Raw genomic sequence first — 15,853 nt, 5'->3', positions numbered from 1 at the left:
ATAAGTTGGCATTGCTGGTGGATTCATGCATACAGATCGCATCTAATCAACTCCTCTGTCAACAAAAGTGAAGGGTTCTAAAACTGTACCTATAATTTGTGTCTGCATTTTCCCATGTCATTTTTAAGGATATGATTCAGATTTGTGAAAGCAAACATAAGTAAGGCTGGAAGAAAATGCATGTGCAAACGGACTTTTTTTTTAAAGAGATACTATAAAACTAATTTCAAATATGGCCCTACTTATGTATCCTATCAAAACATGTTTTCATACCCATGGAGAAACACACACACTCTCTCTCTCTAAAAAGGCACATATTATATACCTAACTCAGTGGTTCCCAAACCTGTTCCGCCGCTTGTGCAGGGAAAGCCCCTGGCGGGCCGGGCTGGTTTGTTTACCTGCCGCGTCCGCAGGTTAGGCCGATCGCGGCTCCCAGTGGCCGCGGTTCGCTGTTCCAGGCCAATGGGAGCTCTTGGAAGTGGCGGCCAGTACATCCCTCAGCCCGCGCCGTTTCCAGCAGCTCCCATTGGCCTTTAACAGCGAACCGCGGCCACTGGGAGCCACGATCGGCCTAACCTGCGGACGCGGCAAGTAAACAAACCAGCCTGGCCCGCCAGGGGCTTTCCCTGCACAAGCGGCGGAACAAGTTTGGGAACCACTGACCTAACTAAACTGTTAATCAGATCCACTGATTTTTTATGGCTGAAGCCAAATACTGACATGTACATATTTCTTTATATAAATACACATTCATTGCATGGTGATGTTAAGCACACAAATAACCACCTCTATCTTGTTCTGTACTAATATTAATGTAGTTATATTTTTTTAAATTAACTAGCTTTTTGATTCCCAAAACAGAATCTATAATTGTACTTGTACTGCAAAAGGTTGAGGACATTTTCTTTTTCCTCTCTTTATGCTGCATTCTTACATATAAAGAACAGAGATGGAAATGCAAAATACATTTGTTTTCAATCACACAACTGAAAACAAATAATTCAAAACCAAAACAAATGACATAAAATTACAGCACTGTATTTGGAAAAATATATTGTATTTTTTTTTTGAAGGACCCTTCTGATACAGAGCATCGTGCTGTATACATGATTTGCATAAAAAGTCTGTTATGACACAAAATATCACCAACACACAGACAACAGCCTATTATTTTAACAGAAATACTTTGGGGCCTGATTCTGCATGAGCGTCTCAACCACAGTGCTAAGTGCCCCCAATTCCTACTGACTTCAATAGACTTTTCCTGTAATTAGAAATCAGTGACCAGATTTTTTAAAAAAAAAAAAAACTCAGCCAGAAGGGCTCTGAGCATTTTGGAAAAGTCTGGTGACAACTGTCACATTAGGAGCTGCTGTGTGCTGAGCACTTTTGAAAATCTGGCTCCAATTCATCCTGATTAGTCTGGTTCTGAATCTAAATGAAAAAAAAAAATCAACATTTACAAATTTAGACCCCAATCCTGCAAACACTTCAGTGGGGCTATTCAAGTGAAGTTAAGCAAATCCATAAGCAGTTGAAGGACTAGGGCCCTTAATTCTTAATGTTGTTTAATATACTGTTAATTTTTTATCATCTAAATAGTAGCACCTAGATAATACGAAATTCTATTAGAATTATGTCCAGTAGTTTGAATTGTCTAACAAGTAATAAAAAAAATGAACAGACGTTTGTTTTGGGGAAATTATTGGTACCATGTACAAAGTCCAAAAAGTAGAACCACTGCTGTACTATGTTAGCAACAGACAGATTAACCACAGAGGGTGCTCCCATCACAGCCCCAATCCAGCAAAGAACCTAAGCACGTGTTCAATTTTAAGCATGAGAGTAGTTCCACTTAAAACAATGGGGCTGCTCATACGTTTAAATACTTTGCCTGATCAGGGCTTATATGCAGTAGAGCACAGCTACAGGGTAGGTCCTATAGTAACCTGCAAGAGGAGGTTTGGGACAGGCTGGCTAGGTGTTAATGGGTCTCTGAACAACTGTTTTGGTTCGTTGTACAAAGCCACCTTGCTCAGGGCTTGTCTCCACTTACCAGTGGATCCACGCTGTGGCAATCGATACATCAGGGGTCAATTTAGCGGGTCTCATGAAGACCCGCTAAATTGACTGCAGATTGCTCTCCTGTCGACTCCAGTACTGCACCAGATGGAAAAGAGTAGGGGAAGTCTACAGGAGAGCGTCTCCTGTTGACATAGCGTAGTTTGGACCCCTACCCTGTGAAAGCAGATCTAAGCTACGTGTCGACTTGAGTTACACTACTAACGTAACTCAAATTGCATAGCTTAGATCGACTTTCCCTTGTAATATAGACCTGCCCTCAGATTTTTCCACAGGGGATGGTATCTTAAAGCGAGATGTTCTTTGCATCTGATTAAAAAAAAAGCTATTTTGTTTAAATAAGACATTTGCTGCGCAAAGTAAATCCTGCTCTGGGAAGTTTTTTTAAAAGTGAAATTTTAAACAGTTGCTTTGATATTTAGGTTCACATTTTTCAAAGACTGAAGCCTCTAGTTTCCAATACATGTAATTGTGCACACCCTCATGTGCAAGTTACTGTATGAGTATGTGAGAATGCAACATACGACTACATGTGCAAAGTGGTGCAAATGGAACTTTAGAGGCCAATCTTAGGACTCCTGAAAAACTGGCCCTCACTAAGTGTCATGAAAATCCCACTGACTCCAAGGCTTCACAAGGCAATCCAGGGTGGAATTTGCGCTAGTTTTTTAAAACTAATCCGGTATGGAGTCTGCAGGACACAGTGAAGCTGTATGGGCTTCACTTTGAATGATGGAGTAGGTCTGCTTAGGTGCTTGTGTGTGAGAGGATGAGGAAAAGATGGGAGGAGGGGGAGCTGAAGTGGACACAGAGATACTCTGACCTTCATCACTAACCACAGCCACTTCCGTTGCCCCTTCCTGAATCAAAGCATTGAGCCCTTCCAAGTCAGAGCAGCTGATTCCAGAATCATTGATGAAAGTCTGGCTTGCTGAAGCCCTGTGACTACTGACTGAAGCAGCAGAAATCAAAGTCTGGTGGAGAGCATTGCTGTCACTTTGGTCCTGGGCAGTGAGAAGAACGGCCGGCTGCCCCACTGACACAGCTTCGCTTTGAGAAACAGGGGGATGAGGCGGTGCCAGTAGACTGACTTGGCGCAGTATTTGCAACTGGCTACTCGCAGATAGGTCCTCCTGATCCTGGCCAACTAATGTGGGAGGCATAACATTCACTGAAGCAGCCTGAACTGTTCCATTAGCTTGAGGCACTTGATGGCCAGCAATGATCTTGACCCTTCCTTCATTGTAAGGAGAAACCTGAGTGGCTTGAATGGGGACTTGAAGGTGACTTACAGTGATTGGGGCACTGGTCTGCCTACTGGGGTCCATGTGCAACTGCAATACAGCCAGTTCAGTACTTTTGGTCCCATTATACTCTCTGTGCTGTTTCTTATGGCTCCTAAGAGAATCTTCTCGGACAAAGGAAGCCTCACACAGGCCACATTTAAATGCTTTCTTAGCATCCAATTTGGCTACTTGCCTGGAGCTGCCCTGCTTTAACTTATCTCCCTCTTTCTTCTCAGTAGTTTGCTTTTTGATCTTGACTTTGTCTCCATGGGCTTTCTTCACGTGCGTGGTCAGATTGCTCCGCTGCTTGGTATCAAAGCTACAAAAGTCACATTTGAAAGGGCGATCCTCGCAGTGAATTCTCTCGTGCACCTTGAGAGCTGCCTTGTTAGAGCAAGAGTAGTTGCATTTTGAGCACTTCACTGGCTGCTCAGGCTGATGGGCTCTTAAGTGATGCCGAAGGGTTGTTTTGTTTCCGCACTGGAACTCGCACTCTGGACACTTGAGCGTGTTCTCCATGCTGTGCTTGATACGGATGTGCGATTTCAGGTTCCCTTTCATGGCACAGCGGACATCACAGAACTCACATTTGTATGGCTTCTCTCCAGAGTGCACACGCATGTGCCTCTTCAAGTCCGAGTTGATTTTAAATTTAGCACTACACATCCGACACTGAAACGGAGCATCTCCTGTCAACAAAACACGCATTTAAATTAGAGGAGTCAAGCCATGAATCTACAGTACTTCCGGGATAGACTGAAAGTTGCAATTAACTGCATAAACTTAAACTGGTACGTAAACTCAATTTGTTCCAGTTAAAATTTCCCATCATATTTCCACAATGCACTAAATTCTTTAATGAGCTGAAATTCAAACGTTGCATTCTCTTGTTTCATCTGTAGCTGATCAGAGACATTTTTGTGTGGGAAACATAGTAGCCACTCCTGGCGCAGAGTGCTTGTGGATAGAGAGAACATGTGGGCATGCTTGCAGGCCCTGCAGTTTCTTGGTATTTGTATTCCAGATGTTCTCCATTTCTAGTTCATTTTAGTGATATAAATGGTGGAACACTGTTCCAAAACAAGCTACTGAAGATTCTCAATCTTCCTTCATTAATAAGATTGAACGTCTCAACTAATGCTTTCAACTAATTGAGATAAACATTAAAAAACAAAAAAGTTGTCTCTTTGCTAGATTTTGATGCATTATAAACCTTTCCTAAACATATACGTTAGCATATACACATAACTGTAGTCATGCTGAGAACTTAAGCATGATGGAGTATTAAATCAGTTCCAAACTATGTTGAATTAAATTACTAGCTAATCATCTTTTTAAAATATTTTGATCATAAAATATTTACCACTGAAGACCCAAATTAAAAATCATCCTCCAAAATAATGTACACGTCTATTCCTATTCTTCTATGCCACATTTGCCCTAGGATATTTGGCTCAAATTTCTTACATTTGTAGAATCTGCACCTTTATTTTTCAAATAAGCCCCCTGGCGGGCCGGACCGGTTTGTTTACCTGCCGCGTCTGCAGGTTCGGCTGCTCGCAGCCCCCATTGGCCGCAGTTCGCCACTCCAGGCCAATGGGGGCTGCGGGAAGTGGCACGGGCCGAAGGATGTGCTGGCCGCTGCTTCCCGCAGCCCCCATTGGCCTGGAGCGGCGAACTGTGACCAGTGGGAACTGCCAAAGCCACGTGCCAAAGGTTGCCGATCCCTGAGCTAGATTTTCAGTTTTTGAAGCAAATGTTGAAAAAGCAAAGAGGGAAGGTGATAGGGAAGGACAACACTTAGTATCATGTACTTGGATGCACAGAAAATACAGTGGTTACTCCAGATTTATAGGATTTTCCTACAGTTTGTATGGGGAAAAATTTAATTGTAGTGGGGCACAATAATTGGAAAAGAAAAATTAAAAAGAGTGAAACATGCAAAAGATAAATAATGATATGTGGGTTCATATGAGTTTACTTATATAGAAATGTAACATTAGGGAACTATTTAGTGAATAGTTTTGTCTTGCAATTTGTAATGCAATTCAACTGTTGGAAATGGAGGATTCTGCATGATGTTACCAACCAACTTTCCACAAACTACAGTTAAAAGATTTTTTTAAAATTAGTATGCACGTAGAGATGTGTGCCGCACAGTACATGTACATGCACAATTTTTTATGGGCACACACATGAAGACTAGAAACAGCTGCAGCTGAAAATCTGTGTCAAAGGATTCAAATGCTAAATCTTGCAAACGTTTTTGTATTTACTCAACTTTAACCTCAGGAATAATCCGTTTCCTTCAAGGGAACTACTCACATGGGTAAAGTTAGTTACATGTATAAGCATTTGCATCTTCAGGGCCTAAACCTCTGTTCTTTGCATTTTCTTGCATTTGTAGGGTTGTCACAATATGTGCAGCCAAAATAACCACATATATTTAATTCATAATCAGTGGATCAAATCCAGGGCATGGACTTACAAGACAATGACTCCGTTCCGAATATGATTTAAAAAACAAAAGAAGAAGCAGACTGTAGTAAATAGCATTTTCAAAACAATACTATTCATTCTTAACAGTTCTTCTCTGATCCACTTGAACAGTAAGACATCATTTTGTTATTACTCTGTCACGCCATGGAAGGAGAAAAGTGAAAGAACTATAGGGTGCTATGTAAGACAAATAAAATGCAGGAATGTACTAAGTTCAGTCAATGCTTTGTTCATTAATAATCAAACTGCATATGGCTAATTTATTTTAATAGTTAATATTTTATAGATCTTTGTGATATTTGTATAATTTTGCATAATTTGTTTATCCAGCTACCTGTCATTGATTTAGCTGCTTATTTTTCAAATCAAGTTGTGGCATACTGTGCAAATCTCACATCTGTTTAATAATTGAGATATATAGCGTATTATGTTTGTGATAAAGATTTTTATTAACAAAGATACACTGGTTGCTGGTGTAGCTTATTTATTTTACAGTCACAGCTGCATACTCTTCTAGTTGAATTGTAAGATTCCGTTATTGAATTTTTACCTACTTTACTGATGAAGGCATAGTGCATATTTCAATAGCTCAAATTTTCATATAATGGACTGACAGTGTTACTTTTGTACTCAAATTCTGCAATACATGTGTTTTTTAAATTGCAGATTGATCTATTATACATATTTACACTACTGGCCTTGCATAATTTGACACTGGCAGAGGTACCAAAGAACTTCAGGGCCTTGATCCTGAAAACTAATACTCATGTGAATTGTACCACTGAAATTAAGAGAATGAAAGGATTAATCAAATTAGCAAGGGTTTATAAAATCTGACTCCAAATTATACACAGTAGAACCTCAGAGTTACGAACTGACCAGTCAACCACACACTTCATTTGGAACCAGGAGTATGCAATCAGGCAGCAGCAGAGAATAAATAAATAAATAAAAATAAAGCCAATACAGTACAGTAGTGTTAAACGTAAACTACTAAAAAAAATAAAGGGAAAGCAGCATTTTTCTTCTGTATAGTAAAGTTTCAAAACTGTGTTAAGTCAATGTTCAGTTGTAAACTTTTGAAAGAACAACCATAAGGTTTTGTTCAGTTATAAACATTTCAGAGTTATGAATAACCTCCATTCCTAAAATTTTCGTACCTGAGGTTCTACTGTAGGTCACAAAGACATTTACCTCTATGAATTTCTAACAGATTTCCTGCAGTACAAAGAATGGTTGATCAGTACCATTAGGACCTGCATCCTGAATACCTGTCTGAATTTTTCTTTTAACCCAATCCAGTCCATTTAATTTCTTAGTGAACAATAATAGGGATGTAATCATTTTTTAAAGCTTTGTATTTATATGCAACAAATTACACCTACAAGTTCTTCATATCTAAAAAGATTTACTTGGGAAAGATAGAACAAGAAACTAAACTCTAAAGACTTGACATCGCATACTGAGCAGTGAAGGGAAGTAGTAATGGGGTCAGAAAAGACCTCAAATCTGTGGAAACAGGAACACAGCTCACACTTACACACATTCCCTCTTGCCTCCTAGCCACCATGGACAAGAATAGGCATTCCAGAGATAGATAGGAGGGAGGGACGAAATCTGATCCCCACTACAGAATGAGGTGTTCCCAGAGGTAATCCATACAAGACTTACTTGAAGAACTCCCCTCTTTGTTTGCAATTCATCTTAGTTTCAAGCCTGGAAGGGCAAAGGCAAATGCAGCATGGTTTCAAAGGGAGTTGTGCTACTAATGAAGTGAAGAGTCATGAAACCTAAAGTGAAGGGTAACTTTTCTATGTGGATAAACTGGGAACTATGCTGACTTCTCAGCAGACCCTAGAGAATCTGCTCCTGGCACATGCCTCTTTCCCTCATCCACCTGGAACAGCAGGGAAGAGACCACTTTAATTCCACAAGTTCTAGTATAACAAGTCAAATTATTTATTTGGAAGAGGGGAGCATATGGCCCTGAAAGGGTAACTTGACACAAAGGCTGTGATTTTAAACTGGCAAAGCAAGCCTGCGTTCTCATGCCCATGTCACCCTATTTATCTGCTAAAAATCACAAAGGGCTTATTCACTCCTTGTTCTTCACTGGCTGAACCCTTCCGAATCAGGGCCACTTGGCCTCCCAGTGGCAGAAAATATGTAAGTGCCAATTCATCAGTCTTCACAGCTCACTTCATCGGATGCATCCGATGAAGTGAGCTGTAGCTCATGAAAGTTTATGCTCAAATAAATTGGTTAGTCTCTAAGGTGCCACAAGTACTCCTTTTCTTTATGCGAATACAGACTAACATGGCTGTTACTCTGAAACCAGTCTTCACAGGTGGCAGTGAAAAATCTACCATACTCTGGTGGAAAAGCGGAGAAGAATAAAACAAAACTACTGTTTTCCTTCTTCCATGGATTAATCCTTCGAGAGGCACAACTGCTACAGCTTACATATATGTACCTGCGCACACTTGCATTAGAGGAGGTAAATCTACATCAGGTGTTCTCTGGACTCTATCTATCATTACTATCTGACTCCCCCATGTACAATTCCTACTGCCCATCACATCCTGTTATGTAGCAGCAGAAACAGGTGAACCTTGTAAAACAACTCCCTAGTTGTCCTGCCTATGGCATCACAGCAGATTTGTGAAGCATAAAAGACTCCTCTGCTCAGGACAGATTGGTCTGACCCGCCGCTCCTCCACATTTCACATGTGATTTATTTCTTTTATCTGCTGGAAATAAATTCCACACTGCCTACATCTGAACTAATGTACAGTGTAATACCTCAATTCAAAATCAGAACCTAGAGCAGGTTCAAAGCTAATATAGTAAACCCTGAATAGTAATCGCTTTGCAGCTAACATTCACAGAACTTATCAAACCCGTAAAAAGCATGGAAACAATCTAATACCACAGAATAAGTGAAAAGCATCATATGTCAGAGATAACTGTACTGTCACAAAAAAGATCAGTTATCTTTACAGCAAATTGCATACAAACTACAAGAATTAATCTCTGATTAAAAGAGAATTTAGGAAAATAATTTAACTATAAGAACTTATGGATTTAGTGTTTGCAAAAGGTGTGTGGGCTGACAACCCTGGAGACTGAAATCATCTATTCACAGAACAAGTATAGCATGGGCAGCAGCAAGGCCAGTTTCCTCTTATTGTCTTGCTAACATGCCTCAGCCTTGATCTGGAGGGGACCCACCAGCAGTGGTCTGTGGAGGTTTAGCTGAATTTGGTCATTTGCAGATGTAAACTAGATGAATTATGGAGAAATTAAAATAGTTCTAGGGTGTCTACATTTGGAGTTTGTACTGGTTTAACTAATTCAATATCTCAATCAATTTAGTTAAACTGTTGCAACTGTTCTATAACTGACTCCAGATTGGGAATCAGACACCTCTGCACTTCTGAAAATCCCACTGGGCACCTATCTACATTTTTAGCATTAAAATACCTCAAATATGGCCCAACACATTTTGAAGTCTTACAGTCTAGACTTACCAGTATGGGATCTGAGATGGACAGTAAGCTGGCTAGAGTTGCGGCTCGCATAAGGACAGATCTGGCATTTAAAAGGACGCTCATTTGAGTGGATGCGCTGGTGCTTGTTGAGACTGCTGTTGTCAGCAGCTGCATAGTCACAGTGTTTACACTTGTAAGGTTTCACCCCAGTATGGGAACGCATGTGCATCTTCAGCTTATCTTTGCGACTGAAGCACTTGCTACACACCTCACATTTATGGGGCTTATCTCCTGAAAACCATCAAAAGAGCGTCAAAATAACAATTTTTGTAATGACACAATCTTGGAACTTAACAAAACAAAAAGAAACTATATAGAATTTTCAAATCGCAATAGCCTGAATTTTCCAAAGGCCTCCTTTAATTAAACTCCAATGTTTATGCCTTCAAACACCTCCAGATTAACCATTCCTCCTAATCTGCACAGAAAAGATGGTAAGGAATGCAAACACTGCAACTACAATTCAGAAGACCCTTTGAAAAAATTGTCCCCTTACACTAGCTTTTGAAAGTTCATTTGAAAATGATTTGTATATTTTTTTAGAATTAGTGTGTCAAACTAGATTTTCTTTAACTTCTTGTCCTAATCTATAGTACAATGCGGTGATGCACTGAAAAACAGCTTCCCATTCATGCCACAGAGGTTCTCGTGTGTCAGTGATGAGTGAAGCATACATCATTTTTAATGTTCTGAACTCTGAAGGCCAGATGACTAAGTTACAAACTGGCCTACACTAAAGTAGTTTGTACCATAATGAGAGACTTGGCATGCAAAAGGACAGTCCTTGCATTCCAAGAAGCTAGGGGAGGGATTGTGCCTCTTGAACATGTAGGTTGTACCACCTAAAACTAGATGCTTATTTTGCTGGAAAATCTACTGACAACAACAAGAAGGAAAAATAGAAGGTGATGGCTTTAGATTTTACCTGTGTGTGTTCTTAAATGACGTTCCACATCTTTCATACCATAGGATGTCTTGAATTGGCAACCTGAAAATAAATTAGATACCACAAACAAAAAATTAGATTTTTAAATTTAAGAGAAACTAACAAGACAACGGGACAGGGGACATGTACTTTGACAGATTCAGGATGTTGCCTTTCTCGGCATGTATCTGTAACATTTCTTTGTCAAATATATCAAGGCTCTGTGTTTGTATAAAAATAAAGAGACGGCATTCAACATTGCCGGAAAATGAAGTCCACATCTTGTTTACATACACTTACTTACAATAAGTAAGTAGCTATACTTACCTATAAACTTTAGTCTTCTAGTGCTTCCCTAGAAGATAATTCATTCTCTGCATTAACTCATTCTGGAATTTTTCGTGGTAATCTCTAAAACAAATTGTGTGGAATCTCTGCCTGGGTTTTGAGATGCACTCTACAGTACACAGGGGACACAGGGAGACTAATTAATTTCATATATAGTCTCAGATTAGAGATAGTGGGCGCCTAGCTAACACATTGGGGCCTTCATTCTCAGGAGTTTTGCCTGAGTCCAGAATACTGGGTAGGGCCCTGAAAGTTTGTGTGTGTGCAAACTAAGACTGTGCGTGTGAAATAAGATTCTCAGGTAAAGGAAAGACTTGAAACAATACTGTAAACTCTATTTAAATAAACAAGACTACTCATGTGAGGAAAGTTTAACTTCCAAGGCTTGCAGAACTGAATCCTATATGAAAGAATTAAGCATCTGTTTTGCAGGAATTTATACAGTAACTTCACTGATTAATATGATTTAAATATTGACAATATTTAAAATCAGTACATCCTTGCAAACATTTTGGTTCATCAGAGCTGTGGATACAGTGCAAATAACTTTCAGGATTCTTCACATGAGTTGCAAGATTGGGAACACAGTTAGGAAGATACAAATCAGGACATACTTTTACAGCGATGTGTGTCAGCACACCTGGAAGCCAGGTAGAGCCCCAGTGACCCTGGCCAGCACACATCATTAGAGCAAGATCAGAGTCTGAGGGCTGGATTCAACACTCACTGAAGTCAATGGCAAAACTCCCACTGACTTTAATTGTGTAGGATCAGGCGTAAAGGAGTATATCATGCTGTCTTCTAGATTCTGTGCAGATTAATTTCATGAAATTAGGCAAGCCTAGCATATTTATAACTATCCTAAGCCCACCAATTGCAAAAATGAAAGAAAAAAAGGACGACGTAGCCAATACCTAACCTGGATAGCAGCAGTTCAATTTCTTTTGGACAACTGCAGTAGTGGATTTTCTGGAACGCGTTTTTGATGATGGAGAGACAACAGCAGCAGTCTGAGGTTCACGGCTCTCACTGGGCAGATATGTTTGGTAGCCATGCTCAAAAACAAACTCTGGAGCAGAAACTAAAAACATAAAAATGGCCCACTTTCTTAGTATAAACATCTCCAGTTCGTATCAAATTCTATTAAGCACCACCCGTACCTAGTTCTAGTTTTACAATCACATTTGCCTATTCTTTTATAAAATGTTTTTCTCTACCTATTACAAGTGAAAGCCCCAGGTAAACCAAAAAAGAAACTGACGAAGGCCCCTATCCTGCAAGTCATTTGCACCAGTACAAAATTGCACTGAAACCTGTGGGATTTTACACAAGCACAAGGGTGTGATGGTGTGGATCCAATTACAGGACTCAGGGCTGAGTCAGTTTCTTCTGCTGTTTGTGTGGGGACAGATTACTTATATAAATACAGTTATACATGTTGTTAAATGTTAGCAGGATCGAAGCCCTAAATCAGTATTCAGGGGAAACAGCAAAACTGGCTTTATACAAAATGCTGTCAAAAGTATGAAGTAAACAAACTGAAAAAATAGGTTTTTTTTTTAAAAAATATCTAATCTCTTTCAGTTATAGGAATTTTAGGTGTCAACTGTAAACAGAGTAAGAAAAAACATTTTAACGCAGACCAATTAATGGCTTTTAAGTTGATTAAATCTCACCGCTTTCCTAACATCAAATAGATTGGTATTATTGCCTTTGTTTTACAAGTGAGTAAATAAGAGGCAGATAATTTAAGAAATTCATCCAAAATCCAGTGAATCACAGGCAGGGATTAGAACTCAAAAATTCCTGGCAGCCAGCCCTGAATTCAGTCCACTTGACTATCCTATCTTTTCACTAGTTTTAAGGCTTTCGTATATCAGATTCTTTATCCCAAAACGTTTCTGCAAATCTCTCTGAAAATTAATGTGTCTGTTCAAATTAATTCAAATTAAATGAGGCCCTGAGCCTGAAAACATGCACGCATGTAACTTTATGCAAGTAAAGGTCTGCATATGCTTCAGCCTAACTTAAACCTCTGCAGAGGTAGGAATACTGAGTAAATACTTCTAGCTAACTAATTGTGAGAGCAGTTGTTCCAGTGCAGTGTTCTCTTATAAGGAGGACCTGGACTGAAGACCAAAAAAACTCTAAGCCTGTGTTTGTTAACAAGGGCACCACTAAAAATGTCCTGTAATTTAAGTATTTTTCATGAATACTGCCACTGATTACAGTTTCCCTTTCATTAAGTGTTGGCTGCATGTTGTATCAGTCTATAAACAGATTCACAGTTTTGTCAAATTAAGTGCATAGTGTTATACCAAAGCTAACAAAGTAGTCAGACTGCTTCTCCTTCCCTCACCAAATCATATGTGAATACTTGTGTGCAAATTGGTGTTTTAACGTAATGTGCTGGGGTACATGGACTTACATTTCTATTTTCTATAGGATGTGTGCTTTCAAATTCCTAAGCAATACCTGTGATGGTCTGAGTCTCTGAAGTGATTGTTCTGGTTGTGGTTTGAGTCTGTGTTGATGGCACAGTTTCTTCTGAAACAAACTGGACTGTACTAGTGGTTCCATTTGCACTGATCAGCTGGCAGCCGCTCTGCTTGTGAGCAACGAAGGCATCGAGGTTATTGAACTGCTGCTTGCAAATGCCACAAATGTGGATATCTGGGGTGAGCTCCACTAGGACAGTGGTGCCTCCTGGAACTACAAAAATGGAAGGAGATCAAATAATTTACACTGATGAAATCAAAACATAAAACATTCCTACACAAAAGCAAAGAGAGACTCCAATAAGATTATCAAATGGATCAACACCTCGATTAGAATATCATGCATTCCAATTTCTCATTGAATAACTGCAACATTTCCCTTTCACCTACTATTGGGAGAGCTATAATAGGAACTGTGAAACCAAGATGCTGAACTCTGTAAATACTAACAGGTTTCAGAGTAACAGCCGTGTTAGTCTGTCTTCGCAAAAAGAAAAGGAGTACTTGTGGCACCTTAGAGACTAACCAATTTATATTAATAAATTAATATTAATAATAAATAAATTGGTTAGTCTCTAAGGTGCCACAAGTACACCTTTTCTTTCTATAAATACTGTCTTTTATGTGAAGAGGCATAGCATTCAGCAGATGACAGCACATGGGTATTACAACCAATGAAAAACTAAACATATTTAGTGGTATATGAAGCTTCTGGGCACTGACTTCAGTAGGAGCAGAGTGTGCTGAGCAGCCTGAAGTGCAAAGCCATTCGATCATAGCCAACCTAAAAAAAAAAGTTACTCTAAGATTCCTGGGAAACTTCATTCGTGAAACTTGCATGCCTGCAATGCTGAACTTTAGGTTGCTGATAATGTTACATTCTGTTTCCATGTTACTCACTAGGCTATAGGGGCTTACATGACAGTTGCGCTCTGGGAACTTGCATCTTTGCATGCTGCGCAGTGACTCTCACAGCCAGGAGGCTTGTACTACTGCAAAATGCCTTTGTGAATTGGACCAAAGGACCTACACCATTGCTCCTTGCATTAAGCCCAGGGGGCTTGCCCTATGCACCTGGGGAGCTTTCCCAGAAAATGTAGCCCCTTGCCCAGTGCTCCAATTGTGGGTGGATGGGTCCTTAATGAACATGGATAGTCCTAGAAGCAGAATGGAGTGAGGTGTCAGGGTAACTCTTGCTTGGCTCCCCTGCAGGCATCCTCTGTGCTGCCCAGCAGAGCCCAAGCAGTAAGACGGCCTTTTCCCCTCTGCCCTTACCTCCCACCGCCTTCTGCCCTTACCTCCCACCGCCTTCTGCCCCGCCTCCTCCCTTGCCCTTACTGCTTAACATCCAACTTCTTCCCCTGCCTCCCCTACCCCTAACTGCCCCATGTGGCCTATCCCTAAGTCCCCGACCTGTTCCCCCTGCCTTCTCCCCCACTCACAGCTCCTCCTTCTTACCGTTACTGTTCCTTAACAGCCCTGTCTGCCCCCACACCTCTGTGCCCTACTCCTGCCGCCCCCAGCCTTCTGCCCGCCCCCAACGCCCCCCAAGCGTCTCACGCCCCCTCCCCAGTGGGGGGCTAGAACAGTTCCCGCCCCTCACCCCCCAGATCCCTCTTTCTCCCTGACCCCCGATCTCCACCCCCCTTGCCCGTCTCCTCCGCGAGCCTGTGGCCGGAGGAGAGCTGGGGACGGGCGGCAGCAGGCCAGAGTCGATCTCCGCCGGGCAGCGCCTCTCGCCCGCTGCCGGGAAGAAGGGGCTTCTTCCTGGGCGGGGCGTCGGAGCCCGGGACCCGCTGCGGTCCGCCCTCCCGCGCTGAGCGGCGGCGGATGGCTCTGGCCGCCGCCCGCCTTCTCTCCGAGGACCGGCCCCTCGCTGCGCCCCGGCTCCCCGCCTGGGGCGGCGGCACCTGCTGCTCGCCCAGGCCCCGGCCCGACGGGGGAACTCCGAAGCGGGGCCGCCCGGGGAGCCTCTCTCCGCGGCCGCCCCCAGCCCCCGCTGCGCGGCGGGGCAGCCCGCCCAGCCCGCCGGCTGCTCTCCCCCGCGTTCCTCCCCGAGCCACGTTCCCGGGCTTGGCTCCCGCCCGCTTCTTGCGCTACTCAGGTTTCGGGGCCTGCCCGGGCCCCGGCTCGGCTCGGCTTCCCCAGCGCGGGCCCCGGAGCGCGCATTGCCCGCTCGGCACTTACACGGCACGGGGCCCGGGAAGCCCGGCGCCCTCCCGCCGCCCGGGTTCATGGCGCGCGGCACGGCCTGGCCCGGGAGCTCCACCCCCCGGCAAGAGGCTCACTGGCGGCGGCGGGGACCCCCGCGCCCCGGGCAGGGACGGACGTGGAGAAGCCCAAGCCGAGCGTGCCCGCGCGCTGCGAGCATGCTCAGTGACAGCCGCGGAGGCCGCTGCCCTCACGGGGCCCGGAACCCACCTGCTAGTTCTGGGACAGCACGTGGGGACACAGGGGAGCGGGGCGGCTGCTGCCCCTCGCCTCTCTGGGCGGCTCTCGGCAGGTGCCTGTTCAGAGTCTCTCTACGCTGGGCAGGCTGCAGCCGGGTCTCTGTACAGCGCCAGGCAGCCTGCTGCGGATTCCATAGGCACTCGGTGCAGGCTGGTGCTGTGTGTGTGTCTGCAGGCTGGGGCTTGCTGGTTATTATTCATACAGCTCCAC

The 15,853-nt window shown here is 42.7% G+C and overlaps 1 protein-coding gene across 2 annotated transcripts; it reads right to left on the bottom strand.

Moving 5' to 3' along the window:
• Positions 1–642: 642 nt before the first annotated feature.
• Positions 643–15,574, bottom strand: ZFP64 (ZFP64 zinc finger protein). 2 transcript variants are annotated; one of them, XM_073309377.2, is made up of 6 exons: positions 15,380–15,574; positions 13,170–13,406; positions 11,614–11,775; positions 10,347–10,409; positions 9,401–9,652; positions 643–4,060 (listed from the first exon to the last, which is right to left on the bottom strand). In XM_073309377.2, the coding sequence occupies exons 1-6, from the start codon at positions 15,426–15,428 to the stop codon at positions 2,760–2,762; spliced, it is 2,064 nt and encodes a 687-aa protein (XP_073165478.1). In that variant the 5' UTR covers positions 15,429–15,574; the 3' UTR covers positions 643–2,759. The 2 variants fall into 2 exon arrangements, with proteins under 2 accessions (XP_073165478.1, XP_073165479.1); XM_073309378.2 differs by lacking the exon at positions 15,380–15,574 and adding an exon at positions 14,111–14,473.
• Positions 15,575–15,853: the final 279 nt, after the last annotated feature.

Source organism: Lepidochelys kempii, chromosome 13 (genome assembly GCF_965140285.1).
Source record: "Lepidochelys kempii isolate rLepKem1 chromosome 13, rLepKem1.hap1, whole genome shotgun sequence".
NCBI lineage: Eukaryota > Metazoa > Chordata > Testudines > Cheloniidae > Lepidochelys > Lepidochelys kempii.
The sequence above is the reverse complement of the archived record's forward strand: the minus strand, read 5'-3'. Positions and strand labels throughout refer to the sequence as shown.

Excerpts from the sequence above, each read along its gene's own strand:
- ZFP64 (XM_073309377.2), bottom strand. The coding sequence starts at position 15,428 with ATGAACCCGGGCGGCGGGAGGGCGCCGGGCTTCCCGGGCCCCGTGCCG. Across the intron at positions 13,407-15,379 it reads CTTCCCGGGCCCCGTGCCGT|TTCCAGGAGGCACCACTGTC; the intron begins GTAAGTGCCGAG and ends CCATTTTTGTAG. Across the intron at positions 9,653-10,346 it reads TCATTTAAGAACACACACAG|GAGATAAGCCCCATAAATGT; the intron begins GTAAAATCTAAA and ends GATGGTTTTCAG.